General features: G+C 36.3%; 1 protein-coding gene across 1 annotated transcript in view; it reads left to right on the top strand.

Moving 5' to 3' along the window:
- tmem8b (transmembrane protein 8B) overlaps window positions 1–27719 on the top strand; it is a 291527-nt gene that overhangs the window by 109839 nt on the left and 153969 nt on the right. Inside the window, 1 exon segment of the mRNA XM_056458175.1 lies at window positions 3488–3695. Within this exon segment, the coding sequence (XP_056314150.1) occupies window positions 3488–3695 (208 nt within the window).

The raw sequence follows: 27719 nt of genomic DNA, 5'->3' as shown, positions 1-27719 counted from the left end.
TTTTTTTAACGAAACACTAGACTCAAGAGTCGAATAAATGAATTGTGTTGGATTCGGATCTTTTGCCTGAACACGTCGATACAGTACATCACCAAATACGTACAACCGGATCCGATAAAGCATGAACGTGCTGACAGATGGAGATTAACCTACTCTGCAACGTGGAATTTTTCGGCTGTTTGCTATTAAAGGAAGGAGCAGCAGAGACTATTACGTATGGGACTTTGTCAGACATTGACAGGGACATTTGTCAGACATTGACAGTTTCTTCTTCCTCCAGATCATAACCTGTAAGTGTAACTAAAATTGTTTCCTCGTTTTCTGTAAAATATGTATTTAATTGTGTGTTGTAACCTGTAATCGCTCCATATGGCTTGTAATCACATTATAGATCAGTGCTTGTACTGTATCTCTCAGGTTAAATCTGTATGAAGCTGGTTACATATTGCGTCCAAAACCATGTTGAAAACGCGGCGCGTGCTTCTTCCTTTACCGATTTAAATGCATTTCTTAAACTCATAATTTCTTAACTCATCTGCCGTTTGTCTTTGCTATGACCACCATCAGCTTTTAATTTTCCACTTTTGCCACTGTGTGGATTAATACTGAATGTGTGTTGTTATTACTTGGGGTTATGGTTAAGAATAGAGGATTATGCTGCTGTTTTACTGCATAGCTTTATTGCATTCTTGCATTGGGCTCTCAAATACTCTGTGCTACTTCATAGCAGTGTTGGGCGTTTCTTTCTGTCTTGCGCTGAACCCAGTTGACCAATCACAACAGATTGTTGGTCATTGGACCAATCACAGCTGATTAATCTCACACAAAGGAGGGGTTTGGGAACAAATTAATTGCTGAACAAATCATATGGGAGTCGTTTGGATAATTAGGTAAAAATAAATGCATATTATAAGACAATGAAAGTGTTTTTGACCTTGCATGCATATCGGCCTGTTGTTGGAGACCCCCCCCCCCCCCCCCAAAGCAAAATATGACCTTTTATATTACAAAATAGGGGCTCTTTACATAACCCCTTGTTATTGTTGACACCGGTGACAGTTACTGTTACAACTGCAGCCTGCAATTTATTACTTGTGCTTGCAATTGTGCACACATAACACACTAGAGACTGAATGTTTATGTGAAAGTCAATTAGCATGTTAATAGCATATTTAACATTAATTATGTCCCAAATGATACACTGTGCTCCATGTACTCGTGCACTGTGCAGTCAACTGTCTAGTGCATAAACTTCACAAGGTTATTATGTCATTAATCATCAGAGTCTGAAAGCCCCGCCCCCTTCATTGTGTAATTAAAGCTGCAACAGATGAGTACATGAAGTGTCCATCATTACATGCTTATGGCATTATCATACACCCACTGCATTCGCCAGGCATGACACAAGTGTTTTTTGTAAGCACCATGTTTTTTTATTAGCACTTGCATCCATTTACCCACCTATGAGCATACTAGTCTGATGATAAGGTGCGTTCTTAGCTATTTTTAGGCAATGGATACAAGCTGCACCGCTGACCAACTGAAATCTGGTTTAAAGTCAATGACGCATTTAGTTGTTGTTGTTGTTTAAAGACCACAATAGTAACTTGCACATACAGTATAGATAGGTTGACAATGGGAGGATGAGCATACAGTATTCCGTATAGTACTGCTTATTACACTCACAGGGATGTGGAGCAGCACACAAACATGCTAAATATTAAAGATGAAAGCAAAGAGACGAGTGTTCTGTTCTTACATTTGGAGGTTCTGTTGCGTAAATAATGAAATGACCATGGCAGAATGGGAGAATAGACTCTATTTGGGAATGGGAATGAGAGAATCAATTTTATCATTTTAGACCATGCGCTGAGCACGACAACCATTGTTAAATTAGCGAAAAAGTGGATTCAGACATAGGCAGCTGCGCTGTGTGCTTTAAACCATGTGCTTAGATTGGTCAAATATGGCATTGTTAACACATTGTCAGCATGAATTAGCATGTTTGCTTGGATGTTTCTGGAATGAGCATGATGAGAATCTGGCAGCACAGGTTGACATATTTTTAGTGTGAATTTGTATGTTGCTAGCATTTTTTTCAGCATGCATTAGTACTTTGCTAGCATGTTTCTAGAATGAATAAGCGATGGCAAGCATGTTACCATAATAAGTTCATGTTTCTTGCATGGATTAGCATATTGTGAACAAATTGCTATTTCACAAATTAGCATAGTTGGATGACTTTTGCTTGGTTTACATTTTAGAATAAATTATCATGTTGCTAGCATGTGTATGGCATAAATTGGTCAACATTTTTTCATCAGCATAAAAAGTAACTGGTACATAAACATTCCTAAATAGATCCCCTTTAAGTTATTTCCTTGTAAGCTGCTGATTTTGGGTTTTAGTATACATTTGATGCTTCCGTTTATGGAAATGTCAGATAAATGTTACATGTATGTATCACTGCAACTAGAGGAACCAAATAGAATTAGCTACAGTTTGTTTTTGAGCATCACAAATGATCTTAAAGGGCCATGAAACCCCCGTCTCAGCACACCTCTAGTTTGAAAAATGTCAGGAAAGTGGGTGAGTCCAGCTTTGTTTAGGAGTAGTGTCCAACGGCGAAAGAAGGAAGGGTTTGCATGAAAAGGGGAGTTTAATTACGTGCATAAAAAGCTAATTTGCACACCGGCAACCCAAACACAGATGCAGAGGAGATTGACAGTGATTTGGAGAGTAGCGTTTACAGTGCATCTGAGAGCTGTGTGGAAGTCGAAGATTTCTCTCCATCAGATTCCCCTCAGTCACATTATCTAGTTAATGATTTTTAATCTTTAACACAAACATGGCCGTGAATTCAGAAGAAAGTGAAGATGCTCCTGACGAGGTGAATATTGAGGTCTCGCAATGGTAGTTATTCCCAATTGTATTTGTTGAATTAAACCAGTAACTAAAAAATACACCATTGTGCCTGCTACAAATACTGCACTGCACTGAAAAAGTGGAATATTGGAATCCTAATTGTCTCTGTTGTAAACTTAGCATGCTACATCTGTTGGGAAAACATATGTCTGGCACCCCACCTCACACCACACTTCGAATTCAGAGGACGAATGTAACTGTTGTACAACCGTTTAAAAAGACACAGAACAAAGCAGTTTCAGTCCATATTATTGTAGTAATATTGCTGTAAACTACTTAGTAACTTCGGTCATTTCAATAAGTAATGTCTTCAGAAACTGAACGATGATACAATATAATTTTGCTATCTGAATATTGTAGTGACATTACTGTGTTTCCTCTAGGATTTTTTCCAGCTGTGGCGGCAGGCCTTTTACAGATCTACCAAGTGCTTGTGGCATTATTTCAATGACAAAGCGTAGTATTCTTGCACGGCCTCAAATATACGCTGAAAAAAACAAAATGCATGAAAGAAATCCGTCCATGGCAAGCCTTCAAATGTAGCCTTCTCTTTTGTTTACAGGTACTTTAGGTCAGGAGCTCCACCTGTAATCAACCCCCTCCAGACACGTTTTCCAAAGGACACCATCGTTCCAGGCTCCTTCGCTGTCACTTTGACATGGACGCTGCCCAACCGCACCACAGGGGTGTTCAATGTCACCAGCCCCCTCCCGGGAGACTGGTTCCTGGCCGCTCACTTACCAAAGGACGAGGGCAAGATCTCAGTCAAGGTGAGTTCAAAACACAGATGATAAAGCAGTCAGCGATCACAAGGCCAAAAAAATTAGGGAATCAATTCTGCTTTTAACAAGAGCTAAGCCTGCTGATGATGAAAAGTGCCTTATGTTCACGCTCCTCTCGGCATTTATGCATTTATAATTGAAGCTGCTCACTTCCGCACAGTCAGAGGGTGGCCTTCATGGGTAGTAATTTAAAAGTGAGTGCTGTGATTTCTGAACTTGTCACGGACTTCTTTTTCAAACGAGATTATATATGCGTTTCCTGTCAGGCCGCTCATTATTTCGCTTGGCTTGTAATGACAATGGCTTTTTTTTTCTATAATATCCCTAATGTTCATTTATATAGATTATATTATGTTAGAAGCGCACAGCTTTTTCTAAAAGGATTATTTTTTTCTTATTGTTCACTAAACCACACACTTGGCCATGTTTGAGGCACATCTCTGTGGTATAGAAGTACAGAATGTCTCTAAAAAAACACATACATGCACACGCGCACACACACACACACACACACACACACACACACGCACACACACACACACACACACACACAAACACTTATAATAAAAAAAGGGCAATTGCACAATAAAGTGCACAATAGGAATATAAACTTTATACACAATACATTCATTCATTCATTTTCCTTCGGCTTAGTCCCTTTATTTATCTGGGGTCACCATAGCAGAATGAACTGACAGAATGAATGATGCCCTTCCAGCTGCAACTCAGCACTGGGAAACACCCATACAATCTCACATTCACACACATGCGCTACGACCAATTTAGTTTATTCAATTCAGCGCATGTCTTTGGTCTGTGGGGGAAAGTGAGTGTGAGTGGGTGTTTCTCAGAGATGGGTTGCAGCTGGAAACGCATCCGTTACTTAAAACATGTGCGGGATAAGTTGCCAGTTCATTCCGCTGTGGCGACCCCGGATTAATAAAGGGACTAAGCCGAAAAGAAAATGAATGAATGAATGAATACTAATGATGACACACCAATTCACTAACAATACACTTATCATACTAGAAACATACTAACAACCGTACTAATAATACTAGCAACATGCTAATTCATAATAAATTCATGCTAACAACATGCTAATTCATTCTAAATTCATGCTAATTTATACTAGAAACATGCTAGCAACATGCTCATTCATATTAGAACCTTGCTCATAGCATGCTGATTTATGATAAACATGCTAGCAACATGCAAATTCATACTAGAACCATTCTAATTTGTTAGCAACTGCCTAGCAACTACTCAGAACACCTTAGCAACCACCTACCAACACCTTAGCAACCGCCTAGCAACCACCTAGCCATGCCTTAGCAGCCACCTAGCAGCATCTTAGCAACCACCAAGCAACGCATAAGCAAATGCCTAGCAACCACTCAGAACACCCTAGCAACGACCTAGCAACACCTTAGCAACCGCCTAGCCATGCCTTAGCAACCACCCAGACTACTCTAGCAACCGCCTAGCAACACTTAAGCAACCACCTAGCAACATCTTAGCAACCACAAACACCCTAGCAACTCCTTATCAACTACTCAAAACACCCTAGCAACTGCTTAGCAACAACTTGCAACCACCTAGGAACACCTTAGGAACCACCTAACAACGCCTTAACAACCACTCAAAACAACCTAGCAACTGCCTAGCAACACTTAAGCAACCACTCAGAACACCGTAGCAAGCATTCAGCACACCCTAGCAACCACTTATCAACACCTTAGCAACCACTCAGAACACCCTAGCAAGAAACATGCCAGTCCATACTAGAAACATGTTTATATATGTAGTATAACTGTTTGAAACGTCTTAAAAACTACTTCAGTTCTTTAAACATTGAAACTACTTCAAACATTTTCAGACTGGACTTTCTGAAGCCACCATAAAGTTTGTCTACAAACTTTACTTTTCTAGTTCACATTTGAGATTTTTTTTGGAGAACTTGGAAAAGATCCACTACACATTTAGATAGAAACCCAGCTAGTGTTCACATCTTTTAGAGAAACTGAACGATTCAAAGTGCAGGTTTGAGCTGTGCATACTTTGAATACATTGCTTGAATGTTTGGGATTAGGCATGAGATGATAATCGGTTTACAGTGGTTTGAAAAAATCAAGGTTTTAAAAACATTAACATTTTCTGTTTTACCGTTCTGACGGTATATGTAAGTATTTATTTTTTTTTTCTTTTTTTTTTTTTTCTTTTTTTTTTTCACAACTATTTTATTTAGTTTTTTAGGACAACAGTATCTCTAGCAGAAAAGGATCCTTCACATCAAAAGTAACACGATTCAGCAAACATCTGTAAAACAAATTCCTTATCCACCAACAGCCAGACATGCTGGGCCAGAACAGTGCAGTGGCTTACTTTAAATATATCCAAATGTGCCTTTTCAAATTGTAAAGAAATCTGTGTTTTTGAAACTAATGAAGACCACAGAAGTCAATCATTTACAGTATTTTAATTATTTAGCCTGACATGTTCACTGCTCCAAAATATTCCAAATGTTTCTTAAAATAAAATATATTGTGTTTAATGGTGGACAAATCATTGTTTTTTACCCAGAAATTTTAAAAAGAAAATATTTTAGAGCAGTAATCTAAAGTACTGTGTAACTGTGCTATTTTTATTCAAGGTTATCATACTGTCAGAGTTTTATACTGGCCCATGCCTAATTGGGATACATGTAACCTGTAATCAGACTTTATTTACAGTCAATGTTTACAGTACATTTACTGTACAATATTTACAGTACAAGTTAAATATAAAGTAATAATTATGAAAATGTGTCTTTTTTTTGTTCTACTGAAAAACCATCACTCAGTCTTGTAGACTATAGACAAATCTGTGTTCTTCTTATAAGAATAGATTTAAATTCAAAAAAGCAATTTGTATTAAAACACAAGGGGTCAATCGTTCATCATGTGATATGCGTAAATAATAGCATGTCAGCAGCGGCTAAATTATGGCCTAATAATGCTCCCTGCCAGTAAACACAAATGTACAGCAGGCTGTTGTATTTATATTAGGGGTATTATCGCCCAGAGGGAACATTTAAATAGGGGGGAATCAGCCAGTGGAAAGTGTTTAAAGGGCTCCTGCTGCTGGAAGCTCACACAGAAATCACAGGACAGTGTGCTGGCTCACAGCGGAGACACAGTTTGCTTAATGTTTACACATACTCAGTTTAAAATCACTAAAAGACAGCACATTCAATGAAAAGGAGAGTCCTATAAATATATGCTTTAGAACTATATAATGTAATGTGGGACATTTATTTATTTATTTACATGCTTCTCTTAACAATACACATTGCTCTGTTAAATGTAGTGGGTGCTATATTTTTATATATTTCTGTATTTTAAAAGTAATATGAAGCATAACAAAGCCTTAAAAATGCAATAATAAATAACTGTGGTGTATTTTACAGAAATAAATAAGTACACCAGACTACATCCAAGACTCACAATCGAAATTAGAATTATTTTTGTGTGTTTGTATCATTTTCTAAATGCATGCTGTCCAAATAATTTTGGCCCAAGTATAATACTTACAATCTCCTATTTCTGGAAAAATTGGATATGTCAAAACCGATATTGCGTCTGCTTTACAGAATCATAGCTGGATGCATTCCACCAGTTTGTATTTGCATGTGGATATAAAGAAGTTGTTTTCTCTGTTTCAGTGAGACTCGCATCTGGTTTAATTGTGCTGCCATGCATAATTTAGCCAATATCTGACAGTACTGTAAAATGGAAAAAGTGCTATTACACTCTGGAAAATAGGCCTGAAATATGATTATGTGCTGCTTTTAATTGTATTAGAAAACAACAATAGCCAAAGAGTGTTTTTGGCCTCCAGCACATACATCTTCGAACTGTGCAAGTAAAACTTATAAATGAGATTTTGTTATTAAAGGAATAGTTCACCCATAAATGAAAATCCTCATTATTGAATCTCCATAATGCTGTTCGAAATGTCCTTTTTTTACCTTGAGAAATGTTAAATCAGTACATAGTTACGTTATTAAATAGGGTTAGTTCACCACAAAAAGAAAATCACTCGTGTCTTTTTAAAACCTTAAGAAATGTATTTTTCTTTGGAACACAAATGAAAATGATTCTAATAGAATCTGAGAGATTTCTTTACCTGAATTAAAAAAAAAACAGCAATTTCACCTAAAACTCTTTAAAAAGCACCAATTTTACCCATTTTACAAGATGTAAGATAAGTCTTTTGTGTCTCCAGAATGTGTCTGTAAAGTTTCAGCTCAAAATACCCATCAGATTATGTATTATAGACTCCAGAATCTGACCATTTTGATATCTAGTACAGTGCAGCTGTTTTTGTAGCCTGTGGCTTTAAATGCAAATGAGTTTCCACATGCATATCTGCTTTTCCTGCGTTACATCAGATAAACAGCAGTCAGTGATAAAGACACGGACGAAGCTGAAATACAGCTTATTAGTCAAAAACACCAAGAATGTTTATTTCATGTATTTGTGGTTTAGTATATTCAAGCCTTTCTGAAATGAGTCACACACAAATTCCGTTTGCAGTACACCCCCCCCCCCCCCCCCCAAGAAACAGGCCAATCCATACTAGAAACATGTTTATATATGTAGTATAACTGTTTGAAACGTCTTAAAATCTACTTCAGTTCTTTAAACATTTAAACTCCTTCAAACATTTTCAGTCGGGGCTTTCTCAAGCCAGCATAAAGTTTGTCTACAAACTTTACTTTTCTAGTTCACATTTGAGATTTTTTCGTGGAACTTGGAAAAGATCCACTACACATTTAGATAGAAACCCAGCTAGTGTTCACATCTTTTAGAGAAACTGAACGATTCAAAGCTTATTAGTCAAAAACACCAAGAATGTTTATTTTATGTATTTGTGGTTTAGTATATTCAAGCCGTTCTGAAATGAGTCACACACAAATTCCGTTTGCAGTACCCCCCCCCCCCCCACATACAGATACAGTTGAAGTCATAATTATTAGCCCCCTTAGTTATTTTTTTCCCCCAATTTCTGTTTAACAGAGAGCAGATTTTTTTTTCAACACATTTTTAATAACTGATTTATTTTATCTTTGCCATGATGACAGTAAATAAAATTCTAATAATATTTCAAGACACTTCTATACAGCTTAAAGTGACATTTAAAGGCTTAACAAAGTTAATTAGGTTAACTAGGCAGGTAAGGGTAATTAGGCAAGTTATAAATTTCCTTGCTCTGTCAAATCTCATTTGGAAAATATTTAAAAAAGAAAAAAAAATTCAAAGGGGGGCTAATAATTCTGATTTCAACTGTATATGCACGTTAACTGACACCATGCAGCTTTGGTGATTATAGTGGTTAAGAATTACAGCGATTTTTACTGTCTTTTTAACATGCTCTGTTTTAAAAACGTTTTAAACTATAAAAATGTAAATAAAAATCACAGAAAGTTGTAACATATGTTTTAATCCCAGTTCATTTGCAAAACAATGTTCTGTGGACATGTGCATACATGCTATTAAAAAAGATGGCGCCTGTCAAGCAGTTCTATGGGTGGGAAAACCGCACTCCTATATTACGTTGCGGTGGATTTTGATTTGGACCCTATCTTAACAACAGCAAATATTAAAAAAGAGACTTATGTTATATCACTCCAATATGACAGTGGACACACTATACACAGTTCTGTCCAAACAGCTTACAAAAGTTGATTTTCATCATAGGTGCCCTTTAATACATTACTAACCCCACTTGATTACTCTCATAAAATATTATTCACTCAGTTATGTCATTTAAAATGCAACGGTGACATTGTTTGAAATGTCTTGTTAGTATAATTTGATATAAAGAAATACATTATATCAAATCTTTTTATAGAACAACCTGACATTACCAAGATAACATAACTTGTCATAAATCTGTCATAAACATGGTTGTCTTGAGGCCATTATAAATGTGTCATAAATTTTATTATAGCATTTTTAAAAATATATTTTCTTGACCTCAATTACAGTGCTACAAATTGAATTTGTCTTTAAATATATTTGAATGTCATTAAAAATAAACGGCTCCGTTATAAAGCATTTTGAAAAAAAGTACTGACACTTTACTGAGAAGGTTTTATTATTAATTTTGTTCAAACTTTTGTTCAAATTTTGTTAATTTGTTATTTTGGCAGTTTTATGAACCATTCAAGTAGTGTTATTGTATATTCACCCAAAACTCTTCAAAACATTTCTAAAGGCATGAAAAAATGAACACATGTGAAAGTGGTTTAATCTTTAAATGTTCTAAAGAGACATGATAGATTTATGTGATTAATAAATTTAATTTAGGTGTTTATCCGCATTAAAAACGTTAAATTCACAACTAAACATCTTTTAAGGTGCTTATCTTTCTTCAGATTCAGTTTGAATGCTTGGTCCACAGATTAGGCCTGATGTGCAAAGCCGGTTTTGGATTTTACCCAGGTTCACGTGTGTTTAGTTTAAGCAATCTGCATAGTTCAGTATATCCACTTTCTTGGTTTTCTATTTTGCTCCAAATTAAAGACATTTATAGAAAACAATTTCTGAGTCAAACCTGCACAACATTTCCTGAATTTTCTATACTGATTCATAAATCATTTAATACATTCATATTATTATGAAGGGGTAGTTGATTTCAAATAAGCTTTAATATACAAAGTTCCTTCTCATCAGAAGTGTTAATTTCTGCCTTGTAAATGCCTATAAATCAGGGGTGTCCAAACTCGGTCCTAGAGGGCCAACCCCAATTAAACACACCTGAACTAGCTAATCAAGCTCTTTCTAGGTATACTAGAAACTTCCAGGAAGGTGTGTTGAAGGAAGTTGGAGCTAAATTATGCAGGGCATTGAACCTCCAAGACCGAGTATGGAAGCCCCTGCTATAAATTCATAATATTTTTGTAACAATGTCTATTCATTCAATCATTCATTTATTCATTCATTCACTCATTTTCCCTTCGGCTTAGTCTCTATTTCAGAGGTCACCACAGCGGAATGACCTCTCACAATGTCTGTATTCATCCATTAAAAGTGAAGAAAACTGATGCTTTCATGTATCATGTGATTGGCTGTTTGCTGCATGTGTAATGCAGAGTTAAACTCGGACAAGAACTAAAGAAAGTCAAGCTTAAGAATTTTGTTCCAAATGAGCACTATATAAACTATGCACTTATGTTACACAGTGCACTTTTGCACTATGCACTCAACAATCTAGTGTATGAACATAAGGTTATGTCTGAAATGCTCTCTCCACCACATAATTAAAACTGCGACAGTCGAGTGCATGAAATGTCCAACATTCCACACTTCATTTATCTGGTTTAATAAGTACGAGTGTTTAAAGTGCACTTTTTCTTTTTGAAATGATTGGTAAGAACATACGACTTGCACTGTGCATAACATAGAAAACGCAACAGCGCCCAGACTGGGATGCACCTAATAACAAAATAAGAGTACTTAATGAACAAATTACTGGAGAGAGACTTAAATTTTTTCCATTATGCCAGGGGTCACCAAACTTGTTCCTGGAGGGCCGGTGCCCTACAGATTTTAGCTCCAACTCTAATCAAACACACCTGAACAAGTTAGTCAAGGTCTTACTAGGTATACTTGAAACATCCAGGCAGGTGTGTTATAGCAAGTTGGAGCTAAACTCTGCAGGGACACTGGCCCTCCAGGACCGAGATTGGTGACCCCTGCATTATGCTCACACCATAATATAGTGGGACATCAAAGAATGATATTTATTATCTTTAAAACATTTAACTTTTGTATTATATTAAAACACGTGCTATGATTTTCAAGTTGAGTCAGACTGTCAGACCCTCATTGGATTCAGTATAAATCACATTACTAGTCACACAAAATTCGGAAGAGCAGTAACATTTTATTTATAATAAATTTTTATGTTAAAATTAATATTTCACACACGCACGTTATTATTATTATTTTTTAATTAACAACAACAACCCTGTCCCTTGACCAAAAATAGTGTTTTTTAAATATTTATTTATTTATTTATTTATTTATTTATTCATTTTCTTTTCGGCTTAGTGCCTTTATTAATCTGTGGTCACAACAGCGGAATGAACCATATTCTTATCCAGCATGTGTTTGACGCAGCGGATGCCCTTCCAGCCGCAACCCATATCTGGGAAACATCCATACACACTCACACTCATACACTACGGACAAATTAGCCTACCCAATTCACCTGTACCGCATGTCTTTGGACTGTGGGGGAAACCGGATCACCCGACGGAAACCCACGCGAAAAATTTGGAAAAAGCAGACGGTAAAAAATTGAAAAAAAAAAATAGAAAATAAAAAATCAATTAGAAAGCACATGAACTTGAACTCCTGTTTTATGTTGAAGGATGAAAGAAAGTCATATATAATCTAATTAAATTTGTCACAATGTGAGACTGAACTAATCATTTTAAAGTGACCTCCCTGCTTCAAGAAGATTTGAAACAACATCAAATGGCGTCGATATGAATCTTACATTGCACTAAACACCTCAAATGTTAATTGGAATCCTCAAGTTCACAATAGCATTGCTTCAATCTCTTTCCTCGATCTTAAAAAAAACTGCGCTTTGTCCTTCATTTCTCTGACTTATCTGAGAGCCAGCAAACCTGAATGCTCTTCAGCCTTTCTCTTTAATTAACTGCAGCCGCTTTGCTGGTGGTGGAGGCCATTCTCCTGGATTAAGAGCAATAATTCTGCTCGCTCTCTCTGCTTTTGAGGGCAGCGTTTTCCTCTGAGCCCTTGAGGTCACACCGCCAGCCAATTAGACAGAGACAAAGCTTGGATCACCGAAGGCTTCCTCTTTTCTGCTGGCTTGGGGAACAACAGCACCTGTGGAGCAGAAAAGCTCACGACCGAACCTACTGAGGTGGGGTAATTGGAGGAAGTGTGCAAAGCGAGACCATGCTTTCCCTGAGGAATACATTATTTATTTATTATTGCATGTAGTGTAATAGGGGTTATGTTGTGTAGGACTTCTGTGCAGCTGAAGGCATTGCAGAGCTCAGTGTGGCAGACACAGTTTGTGACACCATCGCAAATTTACTTTCACAAGCAGATGCTTTCTGTATGTGCGGTATGCACTATCCTCCCACTGACCGAGGTTTTAACATGTTATTTATGTAATTAACATGAGGTTTTATAAATATGAGCAATAAATGATAGTTAAAGGCAGTGCTTAATTTGTAAATGAATAATTCCCGGAACAAAACCAGGAAATAAAAGTTACAGTGACCGACGTCCACCACAGTTTTCACAGAACATGATGCCATTAAATGGTGATAGGGAAAAAAAAGAGCATCACATTTCCGAACGGTCTTTAATTATTTTCTGCCATATAACGTTATAGGTCAGTCATGAATGAAAGGACCCACTCAGTCTAATCTCTAAGAAGAGCCCACTGTTACCTCTTCTGTCATGTTTTCTGTCTGACTTGAGATGTCTTTGCTTCTGTCTCTCACTACCCTGATCCAGGGATGAAGTTTCATCTTCTCAAGATCTCTTTTGATCCGACTCATTATCAGATTTACTCGTGGTTTTAAAAAAAGAAAAGATGCTTGACTGCCTCTTTGCCCTTTTGAAAATACAAGTATTATTTAGGTTGGCCACTATGCCATTATTTATTTTTGCTGCTTATGCGCGTGAAACAATCACCAACCAATGAGAATGATTGTAAACATAAGAAAGCAGATTGGCTGGAAATATTGTTGAGAGCCAATAGTTAGAAGTGACTTTTGTTTTAACTTGTGCTTTTAGTTTTAATGTGTGCTCAAATCAAACACTGGTTAAAGGGATAGTGAAACTGAAAATTCTGTAATAATTTACTCACCTTTTATATTTAAAGATACTCACCGTGAGATATTTTGAAGCAATCTGAAAACCTGTGACTTCCATAGTATTTGTTTTTCCTACTATGGATGTCAGTTGTTACAAGTTTTCAGCTTTTATCAAAATATCTTTATTCGTGTTTTGCAGAAAAAAGACATGGTTTGGAACCATGTGACAGTGAGTAAATAGTGAGTAAATTTTCATGTATTGGGTGAACTATGAGGCATAAGCATTATAATATAATATAATATAATATAATATAATATAATATAATATAATATAATATAATATAATATAATATAATTAACTCTTTTTATTATTATTTTATATTAGTAATCATATAAAATTTAATGAAATGTACTAAAACATTATTACTACTAATAAACTAATAAACAATATCATGATGTGAATTCTAATGTCCTAGAAATTTAGTACCAACTTGCAAATGACAATCATGACTGTGTTATTAAGAAAAACCACTACTACAACTACTATTAATAAACTATAGTTTGTTTTTGTTAGCAACTGTGTATTTTGGCCCCTATTGTTGTTAGTATTGGCATCACAGGGTGCAGTGGGTAGCACGAATGCCTCACAGCAACTAGGTCACTGGTTTGAGCCCCGGCTGGGTCAGTAGGCAATTTTTGTGTGGAGTTTGCATATTCTCCCCGTGTTAACGTGGGTTTCCACCGGTTGCTCCGATTAGCCACAGCCCAAAGACATGCAGTATAGGTGAATTGAATAAACTAAATTGGCCGTAGTGTATGTGTGAATGCAAGAGTGGATGGGTGTTTCACAGTACTGAGTTGTGGCTGGAAAGGCATCCGCTGCGTAAAACATATGCTGGATAAGTTGGCAGTTCATTCCGCTGTGGCGACTCCTGATTAATATAGAGACTAAGCAGAAAAGAAAATGAATGAATGAATGCTGTTAGGATTGTGGAGACTGAATGCAAATTCAGTCTATTGCAAGACTGGAGACTATTGCAAATTACTACTAACTGTGGAATAATTATCATTTCCATATATTTCCATACTATCGTTTGCCTTGTGATTTATTCGATGTATCAAGACACTCGTTATTGTACAATTCTTAAGATTCTGCCTTGAAATGCACATCATGATCAGATATGGCACCGACCCGAGTACAAGCCAGGGTAACTGCCAGTCAAGTAACAGCTTGCAGGACGGCAGCTCTGCGGACACATGGTGCACAGAGGTGAATCTCAGCAGAGCAAAGCTGCATCGGCCCTCAGCAAAGCGCAGGTCTGTTCTCTCCGCTGATGAGCTCCACAGTGTCTGTGAGGCTAATCAGAGAGCAGCCGGACCACGCTCTGCAGGCACACAGTCACACGAGCAGATGGCCAAATGGAGAGAGAGAGAGAGGGAGTCAAGCAGGCAGCACAGGCTCTGCTCGATGAATCTGCCTCAGCGGATGAGCAGCGACCAGAAGCACAGCATCTGACAGTTTGCCTTGCACTAACTAAACTCTCCGAGTAAATCAATAAACTAATTGGAAACTGTCAGCACTTGGAGATATGTTATCGTTCAGTGCATCTTGGTTGTTTTGGGGTAAGGTCTAAACACGAGGGGGGGGGGGGTGGTGAGGAGGTGGGGGGTTGCTGGGCTGTCAGTTTGTTGGCTGTTTATCTCTGTATTGACTTTATTTTTTGGAGATAGCGAATGGGCCAAAATGCATGCTGGATTTTCTGTGTTATTAAGGTGTGCCTGGTCGATGGCATTGTTCATGTTTAATGAAACGCCCGTGGTGATTCCTCTATAATTCCTACTCATTCGCCAGGCTTATTTGTCGAGGAGGAGGAGAAGGTCAGTCATTTTAATAAGATGATGGTTAATGATTAGTACGGTCAGTTGGTTAAGGGCGATGCGTGTGATTTTATTCCGATTTTAAAATCCTCTGCTTGCTGTTTTAATCAGACTGTGAGGCATTTATGGCTTGATCCCGCAAACGTGTAAATAAAGCTGTTTTTCTTACAAAATATTGTTTTGATTAACACACTTGCACTCAGGGGCATCATGCATCTCATTTATTTAGAGAGGGATGCAAAGTTTTCTTTCTTTTTTAACTTAACTATTGATAATGAAGTGTTACTTAACCTTTTTACTGTAAGATTACCACAATACAATTTTGACACCATTTTACTGTTACTCTTTTAGGGCTCTATTTTAACAATATAGGCGCAAAGTCTAAAGTGCATGGCACACAAGCATTAAGGGCATGTCTGAATCCACTTTTGGTATTTTAAGGGCGGAAAAATACGCTCTGCAACGCGGCGCATGGTCTAGCAGGGTTGTGTTTATTTTCTTAATGAGTTATGGGTGTGTTTTGAGAATAAACCAATCAGAGTCTCATCTCCCATTCCCTTTAAGAGTCAGTTGTGTCGCGCCATGGCGCATTTATATGGTGGACTTTGTACCTGTAAAAACTGAACGCTTCACCAGTGTAAGAATGGATTTTAACCACAGCGGTTCGAACTGTAGTTTTGCCGAATGACTAAAATGTTATCAGCATGATGGTAAAAACTGTACATTCCAGTCAAACCATTCCTAGGCAGTCTCACACAAAAAACGTAAATAAGGGCAGTATTTATAGCTAAAAATGTGGGAGAGCGTTAATATTATATGCTTGTATTGTATTGCAATATGGAGCAATTAAATGTTGATGTTAAATCAAAAGTAACTCACAAATACTTGAAAATGAAATGATTTAATGACAATAATTCTCTATGGTTACAACTGATTTAAGTACAAATAACTGTATAAAATGAAAAAAATGATAAAAAACATATGATAATAATTGTACCCAGCTTAAATTAAAATAATGTTAGTAGAAGGAGAGACAAAGAGAGTAAGTAGGCCTCAAAGAGGCAGAGAAGATAGACTCCGGAGGAGGAGAGGAGCAGAGCAGGAGAGCTCAGACCAGAAAAAACAGGCCAGGAAAATAGGCAGAGCAGAGTTTCCCAGATATTTTGTACCTTTTTTGACCATGTGACTAAAGCCTAAATGCTGAGACATTCAAACTGACCAATCAACATGGTACCACATTGTAAAACCCTCAAAGTCCACACACCAGGCCCTCATCTGCCTTTGGAATTTGTGTGAGCCTTCTTTTGTGGAAAATACATATACAGATAAATGCATATGATAATTTTCATTCCTACAATTGCGAGAAAAGTTAAATAGACCATCTGCAGCGCGAGGATAAAGAATGAGCCTCCTCCATTTGACCTCTTTACTTTCTTTTCTCTTTCATGGAAAAGGAAACGGTATTGTACGCACAGACATCCATTAGCCTACATAATTAATTTCATTTGGTAAGCACAAAGCTTTGTTTCAAAACTATTTCTATATTCAGTTTTGATTTCCAGAGTTATATCCTAACACCCGTCCTATGCCCAATATGGTCCAAAACCTGACAGGTGGACAAATCTAAGCTTGTTTTTAATAAAACAAATCTAAATATGCATATAATAAATAAAACTGCTAATAATAATAACATAATACAAATGCAAGTTGTCGTGAATAAACTGAATAAGCCCCCCGAGGTGAAGAAGGCATGGAGGCAATGTTTTTTATATATATGTAGAAAATAATAATTTTTGTATTATTTTAATCCTTTAATTCTTTTTAATTTGTAAAGATATTTGTATATTGCTCTACATCCTGTGTGTATTAAGCAACGTGTAAGCGAGGCGCACAACTAACACGCTCTGCGCTGGACTTTAGACCTGCTTTTAGCTGGTCTATTGAGCAGTCTATTTTATTTATATATATATATATATATATATATATATATATATATATATATATATATATATATATATATATATATATATATATATATATATATATATATATATATATATAATTTTTTTTTTTTTTTTTTTTTTTTTTTTTTTTTACTTTTTTTTGCAAAAAAGAGTCCATGAAGGAAAAAATCTTAAATTAAATTGCAGAATATTACTCAGTTTTATCAATTTAATTTTTTTCATTACAGAATAAAATGTGTTCACTGAATACTACTGTGAAATGTCTCAATTTGCAATGCTTCTGTTGCAAATATGTTTTGAACCCCTCTTTCCATTATACAGTAATGATTTTAGTCATCATGTGCACAGTTACATCAGTTGTAAAACTGTGTATTTTGGAAATTGCATTCAACTTGGTTTGAATGGACATTGCAGCTGTTACCACTGTCTAAAACATTGTATGAGTTTGTGGGCACCCACATGAAAACAATATAGTATAGTAATCTATACTATAAAAAATGTTCTATGGTTTTCGAACCATAATATAGTGTGTTATACTGTATGTATTGTAGTATTTACAACTCTTTGCTAATAAATGCTAGTACTGATAAACCGTAATGAATACTGTAATATACTGTAGTTTTTACTGTAGTAAATTGTGGTGTTTGTAGCATGATATACCTTATATTTTTGTTATAATTTGCAGTTTGTGGGATTTGTTTATTTGTTGAATTACCACAGCAATTATAGTTTTACCACAGCAGATTAATTCAAGTGCCTTACTATAGTATGATTCAAAAACACAAAGTTTTTTTTTTATAAAAAGTGTGAGTATCTGTTTGCCTATCCAAGAGATGTTTGAAACATTTCAGACCAATCTGAACGGTAATTTAATTTATCATTCAGTTTTGTGACAACATTAAAAAAAGAGACTTTACCTTCACAGGAACTATTTAATCATGGTTACAAAAGCTGATTGTGCTGTTACCTCATGCCAAAAAGATGTGCTTAAATACATCACATTAACTACAGATGACTGCAAACTTCTGTGCCCGCATGTTGTGAATTACCCATCTATTTCGGCAGGTAATAACAGATCATATCCACCATTCAAATGTAAAAAATAAATAAAAAAATTAGGACCTCTAATACAAGTAGTTAAAAAAGAAGCTCTTGCTAGCACTTTGAATATCAATGCTGTTGATCACATATTTATTACTTTAGAAAAGATGAAGTAACATGACAGCAGTCTTCAGTCTTTGCTTACTTTTATCACTTTCGCTTTTGTCCTTTGCTTGTTCACTAAACTGACCATCCAGTCAGAGTGATCTCTTTTACCAACAGCTTCAGTGCTGATGCAACATGCTGAATCGGGTGAACTGCTGTGGACATAAGACTGACCAGAGTTGACATTCGGAACACACTGCAGAAACTATGCGGACAGAGAGTCAACTGGCTGAACGCCGTTGGCTGATAGTGGTTGTCCACTTGGTGTGTCACAGCCTTAATAAAAGTCAATGGGCTTCAGTGTTGTGTGGACAAAAAAAAGTTACATTATGGAGAAGGTTTGCTTTTATGTTCCACAGAGGAATGACATTCATACAGATTTGGAACAGCGTGTAGGCAAATGACTGATGAGCTTTCTTTCGGTGTAATTGGATTTTCTGTAAACAGATCTTAGTATTACCTTTCTGATAGTAACATTCCCATTGGTAAATAATATTTACAAAGCTGTCAAGAAAACGTTTTATTAAGTTTTACATCAATGGAATTGAAGTAATTAAAGTATTATCACTTGAAAATGGTGTGAAAATAAATGAATGATATTACTATCATTCAGATTCATCTTTAGCTTTTGTTTATTTTGTGTAGAGTGTCTTGCTTGCATCTTCTCTTGTAATCTCAGATATGCAGTAGCTGTATACTGCATTGCCATGTAAAACAAAATAAAATTATGGTGGGAGCATTGTAGTTCACCAAAAAAGAAAATGTACTCACTATTTACTCACCCTCAGGCAGTTCCACACCTTTATGAGTGTCTTTATTCTCTTGAAGGTAACACTTTACTACACACTATGAATCATATATTAATCATTGGCAAATAGTTAGTTTATTATCTGTTAAGCATTAACTCTACATTAATAGACGTTAGTAAGTAGCTCGTATATACAACGACAAATGCTGTATTCTTGACTTATAAGCACATTTATAACATGCTTAATGATTGTACTTTCATACTTTGTTATTGATTTATTTTTCATTACTAAATTAAGTAGTGCATTATTTAAAAATCCTTTCTGGAAAGGGTGGCAATATTAATACCAATACAATGTTGATTTTTATATTGTAACAGTTATTATTAATGTTGAATACACACACATGCACACACGCACACATGCACGCACGAACGCAGACATGCACAGTATACAGTACCTGACAAAAGTCTTGTCGTCGATCCCAGCTGTAAGAGCATCAAATAATAACTCGACTTCTTGATCATTTGGAAAAGTGGCAGATTTTTTCCAAGGAATCATGTGTTGAACTGCACCCTAATCACAAATACTGCAGAAGACCTACTGGAACCTACATGGACCCAAGATTCTCATAGAAATCAGTCAAGTTTGGGGAAGGAAAAATCATGGTTTGGGGTTACATTCAGTATAGGGTAGGGTTGTGTCGATGACAAAAATTTCCCCACCGGTCAATCGACATGTGACAACACCGGTAATACCAGTATCACCGTGGGGGTGGGGGTTTCCTCTTTTCCTCTTTTTTTCTGCTTTTAAATAGCTTATAAATGCGTGTGTATAATACTTTCACTTTCAGTTTTGCGGAATTGCCAACACGCGCTGCATAAGAGCGCTATACACATACACTGACTGGCAAGATGACAAGTGCTGAACAAACTGCACGGGACCAGTTTTATTTGTTGCATGTTGTGCCTTTTTAAAATACCTTTTATTTGTAAAATCTCTCAAGTTAATATAGGCTATCTGGTCACATAATCTCCCTCAGCGATACTGGAGTTCAATAACGTGGTGCGTAGTATGACAACACCTCCCTGTAAGTTGACACACTGCATAGACTATAGCTCTGATGTGTTATTAATTACATGTTTTAAATGACAGCGAGACATGCTACATTTAGTTTTTAAAACTAAAATATACATTATAACCCAGTACACAGTAAAATAATATTTTTTGATTGGCTTGCCTATTGGCAGCACATATAGCCATTAAGCTTAAATAGGCCAAGCATATTTTTATTAATATTAAAACACTTTGATACAAACTAGCCACCCTTTTGATTTTTTTTTATTTCTGTATATTTTTTATTAAACGAAAAATGCAATGAATTGTTTATTTTGGTGTTCATTTTATTAGAATTAATATAATTATTAGGCGACACAACTTCTACATAATATTGGCTCTGATTGCGTTTTTACAGATATCCAAGAGATAGGCTTTTTGGGTCAAAGGCATTTATGCCTGTTAATTTCAGTGCTGTATTTCAGTGCCAGATTTCGCAAAGGCTTCAGCTGTTCTACCGGTCAGCTGGTACCAGCCTCAGTTTTGCGACTTGACTTGTGTGGCGTCTGTATCAATGTCTGGATGACAGCGAGAGAGAGAGATGAGATCAGACCTCAGATTCGATGTGGCCGCACGTCACGTTCACTTTGCTGCAATTTTTTTATATTGGCTAATCTATCAAAAATGAAAATAATCAAAAAAAAAAAAAAAAACGAATTAATTTTTCATTTGATTAAAAGCCAAAATATTGCCAGACAGACGAAGCAACTTTTGGTTTTTGAAGAGAGCGGCTTCAGTGATAAAAGACACACACACACACACACACACACACACACACACACACACACACACACACACTGACACACACACACACACATACACACAAGCACACACAAGCACAGACATGATACACTCTTGTAGGCCTATTCATTATTGATTTTTTTTTAACATTTAAACGCAAAATAATCAAATGCAAAAAAGAGCAGCTGAACTTCGGAAAAAGTGATCACTGCAGTTGCCGCGATGGTTGCTTTGTTTCTCTGCAGTTGGCTTATTAATGGCGCGGCATTGCTAAATCACTTTTAATAAAAACAAGATTATTTATTATTAAACATTGTGAGATGATGGTCGCGTGACTTTTAAAATGAGAGTATGCGTTACGTATTTATGAAATTGATCTTATCTACCTGCGACCCACCCATAGTTAAACATCAAGTAGGTGCGTGTATAAATTAGTTGCCTCCAGATGCTGCCACCTTTGTCAGGCAAACTTTGCAGATTGCCTCATTAACGTTTTCAGGTTCTCTTTTTACATTTGGTTTAATCCCAAAATATTGCCAAATGGACGCTTGTGTTTTGACATCAAATGGTCCGCCATTCTCTTTCTGTAAATTCGACTCCTCGTTCTCCTCACCTGATAAATGAAATATGACGCATTGTAGCTATGTTCAGATTATAGTTATAGTGCATGTTCTTGTCTTAAGTAAATTATTTAGAATTATATTTTCCATTTAATTCAAATAAATATTTATTTATTAATATTATAACATTGATGATGAATCCAACGAATCTTGATGAACTCTGAAAGTGCTGCAAGAACGCTTTTTGCCATTTCAGATGACTTTATTAATAAGTTATTTGAGTCATGCAGAGATGTATGGATGCAGTCCTCCAAGCTCATGGGAGTCATACACAATATTAATTCTTTTTCCACTGCACCATGACTTTATGTACTATATTGTACATCATTTCTGTTTAAGCAAACTCTGACCTTACTGTCCTAATTAAATAATTAAAAATCAAGGCATGATCATATTTTAATGTGGTAAAGTAAGCGTAATCTAGATGCCTTTGCCTTTCATTTAAGCCACTTCTGATGCCAAATGATCTACTAGAAGTCAAGTTATTTTTTGTTGTTGTTGGATCGGCGACAAGACTTTTGTCAGCTAGTATATATAATTCTATACTACAGTATATATGTAAAACGTCTTCTGATTGGTTATTGTACAGAAGCTTAATATGATTAGTTGTAATTTTTAAAAAATGCTAAAAACCCTGAAAATATAACGTAACAAATGCCGATGTAAATGTATCGCTGACAATAGTCACTTTTCATCTATTTTTAGTGTGTCTTGGGAGCTCTAATAGATTTAGTTTAATAGTGGAAGGTCATTTTTGGTCCCCATTCTCCAACATTTGTGAATGATTTTCCTTCATCTTTGCCCCAAGCCCCGCTTAAATTTTGACCCTGCCGCTAAAAAGTGGTTGCTCCAACCACCCAACTGTTGATAGAAATAAGAAAGCAGAACTTTGCTGTCATCATTGATTTATTCTTGGACTTGGGAACTAAAGCACAGAGCAGAAGTGGAGAATTGTGGGAGATGTGTGAGGGGAACACCAGGCTTTACCAGTAATGAGACTGTGGATCCCTGCAGTTCCGTTCCTTGACAAATGATGAATGTTTTTCATAGCAGGCCGAAAAGCTGCGCTCAAATGCCCTGCGCCTTATATGCTGCAGGATCATGCAGAAGTATTTTTTTTCAAGTGCAATCTTTGATTTATTTATTTATTTGTCCAAGAATCACTTTTATTATCAGACACATGTATGAAGTGCACTGTGTTCTGCCATAAATAATAAAGAAATCTTTTTCTCATTGGCCATATGGACTCATTCTCCTTGTTCTGCATGAGCAGCATGTCAGAGACATTATCCCTCACACAGCTGGAGACCACATTAAACATGCAAAATGCCAACAACAGTCCGCTATCAATTCTGTGTACAGTTCGGTGCTCTGCACGCTTGCACAGAGGGCTCTAATTATTTCACTAGTTGCTCAAAGTTGCCAAATTTGTGCCATGAAAAGGGAGCAATTATTTGCATCTTTTTCTCTCTCTCTCTTCCTTTTGTTTGCGCTGTGTCTGCTCTGGCACATGCGTTGCAAACATCCCCCCTAATCAAATCAGATCAATGAAGAATTGTGAGGAGGCAGAGGCGTCACGAGTTGACAAATCTTGCGTGTCAGACACAATGCCGAAAGTGGGGGTACAGAAGCAAGGCCGTGTCTGCCTCCACCAGCACCAGCTGTGCCTGCTTTATGTATGCAGCCGTGGACAAACAACAGATGGGGCTCCTTCTCCAGTTTGTTATTTAATGGTCGCTGTTTTGCTTTTCTGTCCTGATTATCCCACCTACAACTCAACTCTGCTGTTTTAAGCTGAGAACTTATGTTTACTTACACACACAGAGTGTATAGTAGGTCGTTCATTATGTTTTAGATAAAACATTGCATCCAAGTCTGAAGGACACTAATACATAAAAACCTAATACTTACTGAATGAAATGCTTTCTTACAGCTTCCCTACCCCATATACCTGTTGATTGTTATTATATTATTAAAGATTATTATAGTTTTTTTTAATATATATATATATATATATATATATATATATATATATATATATATATATATATATATATATATAATTATTAGCCCTTCAGTGAATTTTATTGTCTTTTTCAAATATTTCCCAAATATAACAAAGCAAGGATTGTTTTTTGGATTGTCTACAGAACAAACCTTTGGTATACAATGACTTGCCTAATTACTCTAACTTGCCTAGTTAACCTAATTAACCTAGTAAAGCCTATAATTCATTCATTCATTTTATTTTCAGCTGAGTCCCTTTATTAATCTGGGGTCGCCACAGTGGAATGAACCACCAACTTATCCAGCATATGTTCTATGCAGCGTATGCCCTTCCAGCTACAACCCAGTACTGGAAAACATCCACAGTGGCACTACCTACGCAGTGGTGCAGTAGGTAGTGCTGTCGCCTCACAGCAAGAAAGTCACTGGATCGAGCCTCGGCTGGGTCAGTTGGCGTATCTGTGTGGCGTTTGCATGTTTTTCCTGCGTTCGTGTGGGTTTCCTCCGGGTGCTCCAGTTTCCCCCATAAGTCCAAAGACATGCGGTACAGGAAATTGTCTGTAGTGTGTGAGTGTGAATGAGTGTGTTCTGATATCTGATCTACAGAACTAGCCTAGTAAAATATTATTTACTGTCATCATGGCAAAGATAAAATAAATCAGTTATTAGAAATGTGTTGAGAAAATCTTTTCTCCATTAAACAGAAATTGGGGAAAAATAATAATTCGGGGGGGCTAATAATTCTGACTTCAACTGTGTGTGTGTGTGTGTGTGTGTGTGTGTATGTGTGTATATATATGTGTATATATGTGTATATGTATATATATATATATATATATATATATATATATATATATATATATATATATATATATATATATATATATACACACACACACACACACACACACACACACACACACACACACACACACGCACACACACACACACACACTTTAGCAAGGATGCTTTAAATTGATCAAAAGTAACATAATGTTATAAAATTATGTAAAATCTCAGTTTCTGCTAAATAAATAAATAAATAAATACAGTCATTTTCAATATTTTAATAATAAATAATAGAATGTCTTGATTTATTGGGAGTAAAATAGATTTTTGCATTATAGGAGTAAATAACACAAATTCACAATTTACATGTTTTAAGTTCAGTTTTTAAACCCTATTCTACATATATCTTGTTAAAATTACTTCACAGTACAAAGTCTTTAACAGAAACTCTTAAAGTCCCAATGAACCGGAAGCTTCAATCTTTTTTTTTTTTTCGTATGGTGACGCAATTCCTAGATAAACGTAATTTTAAATGAGCAAACAGTGGGTGTGGCTTGTTTTTCCTTCTGCGGGCTGAATGAATGTAGTAAAGTGTTCGTTTCATTCAGAAAAATTGGAAAAGGAGTTATTACAACCCAACAGACACCGCCTGCTCACCTTTTCTGTTTGTTGTCAAAACTGACAGTTGAACCAGCGTGATTAAATATGTAAGCCACGTCCATCACCTCAATTACATCATCTGATAATACAACTGCAAAAAAAAGGAAGTGCAATTTCAGATTTCAATTAAAAATTTTAAAAAAATGTCAACTTTTTTTTTTTAAATGACATGCACTGATGAATCGTTTACCAGAAAACTACCAATATGAGCTAGCAAGATCGGTTAGCATGTGGTTAGTTTTGATTTCTTGGGGATTTTAAATCAAATTCTTGGAATATTTTTCTAATATTACAATATTACATAGTACATTTTAATGTATAAAGTAGTACATTATAAGGAATTTTGTGTATACAATAGCCCCTTTCACACATGTAGACCTTTCGGGAAATTACCGGCAATTTTCTAGAAAGAGATCATGTGTGAACAGGCCCAATGTCTTGCATTTTTTGTCATCAAGACAATTTAAAATAAATATTTACTTATGTGTCATCCGTCACAAGAAGTGAATGTTAAAATAAAGCCTATTGCATTGTGCTGTACAGCATACTATGATATTTATTACAGTAATAATAGTTTATATAAAGGATCAAGGTTAGCTATGGCCCTGTCTTTTTTTTATGATCATCTTGGTAGTTTAAATGCACTAGTGAACCAACACCTCACAAACAGTCACAGATGTATACAAGAGAATGGAATAAACATCACAGCCACTTTGACAAGGGCCAAATTGTGACGGAAAGGTGTTTGGAGTACCTGTGAAATGACAAGGCTTGTGGTTTACTCTCGGTCATTGGTGATGAGAGAGGCTGAGGATGGACAGTCTCAAACTAGCGACAGGTTGTCGGGGGATCATGGCCCGGGCATCCACAAGAGCAATGAGGCTATGCCATCTGCTCAGAGCCAACAGGAGGTCTGCTGTGGCACAAGTCACACAACATTTTAATGATGGTTTATAAGAGGAATGTGTCACAGTGACCCCTGGACAATATTGAAAGTGACTTCAATGATGATGTGAGTGACAGGACTAGACCTTAAAGTAATGGAAGGAGGTCGTCTGGTCCAGTGAGTCCTGTTTTCTTTTACATCACATGGATGACCTGTGAAATTGATGACCCTAGGTTGCTCTGAGGGATGAAGACATGCTGGTGGAGGGAATAAGATGTTGTGGTAATGCTATACTGGGAAAGCCTGATATGTGCTTATATGAAGTATTATGTGCTGCTAATCTAAACCAAGAAATACTCGTTTATGAAGGTGGTCCTCCTTAGTGGCCTCTTTCAGCAGGATAATGCCAATGACAATTGCAAATTGTATTTGATGAATGGTTTAAAGAATATGATGAAATGTTGAAGGTGCTATAGGGCCCAATCCTAATTCTGTATCCCTTCCCCTTGGCCCTTGATACAGAGTGTGAAGGGAAGGGCTTCATATTTTACCCCTAAGAAATGGAACACCACTACAACGCCTGCGCATGTCATCACATCGCACACTCATTCTTCATAGATCGACGATGATGACTGCTATAGTTTTTCCAGTTGCGTTATTTTTTTGTTATTTATCTGCAGGATATCACTGAAGGCAGCAATATCATGTTATCATAACAATATAATGCATCTATAAGCTCGTAACTGTACTGTGTATTTACTCTGTGGCCATATACATCTATATGAAAACTACATTAACATTATACTAGACACTGTAAAAGTTCATTCCCAGCCACTAGACTTTTCTGACAGGGTATTCCAGTTTCATCGAGTCACACATGTGAAAGTATGTTGTGGGACTGCTATACAGGAGTTATTATTATGGATTATAAATAACGAAATTTAGTGGGGGTTTTTTTATCGTTTAAAGCATGACGGTAAAACACAAACACTCTTATGATTGTATAACAACATACGCTTGTTTGTTGTAAAACTTTATAATAATGACATAAATACTCATTTTTACATCTCCTTGCTTCCGTGTACAGCCATGCTGCTGTTGTGGCTGGTGTATTCTGGGAACTGTTTTTACCACTTAGTTTCGAGTGTGGTCCTGAAAAATCGCTTTTTCGAGTTCTATCTAGCCCTTCCCCTTAGCCCTACGCCTTCAAGCTAAAAACAATTGGGACACCCCTACCCCTTCACGTGAACTCTCAAAACAAGGGGGAAGGGCTAAGGGGTAGAATTGGGATTGGGACAAAACTGGCTACATCTCAATCCAACTGAGAATCTGTGGGATGTGTTGGAGAAACAGCTTCAATCAGTAGCATTTTTTACCTCAAGACTTGAATGATCTATTGCTGATGTCTTGGGCCAACATACACTCAATAAATATATATATTTTTCTTGTTCAAACTACTTGGGTAAGCTGAGCGGAGACCACAGAATTCTTGAGATTACATTGGGACAATTGAATTTTTTTATGTTCAATCTGCATAAATTTGTTAAAA

The sequence above is a fragment of the Danio aesculapii genome, chromosome 5, assembly GCF_903798145.1.
Source record: "Danio aesculapii chromosome 5, fDanAes4.1, whole genome shotgun sequence".
Lineage (NCBI taxonomy): Eukaryota > Metazoa > Chordata > Actinopteri > Cypriniformes > Danionidae > Danio > Danio aesculapii.
Note: the sequence above shows the minus strand (reverse complement) of the source record. Positions and strands in the feature narration are given on the sequence as shown.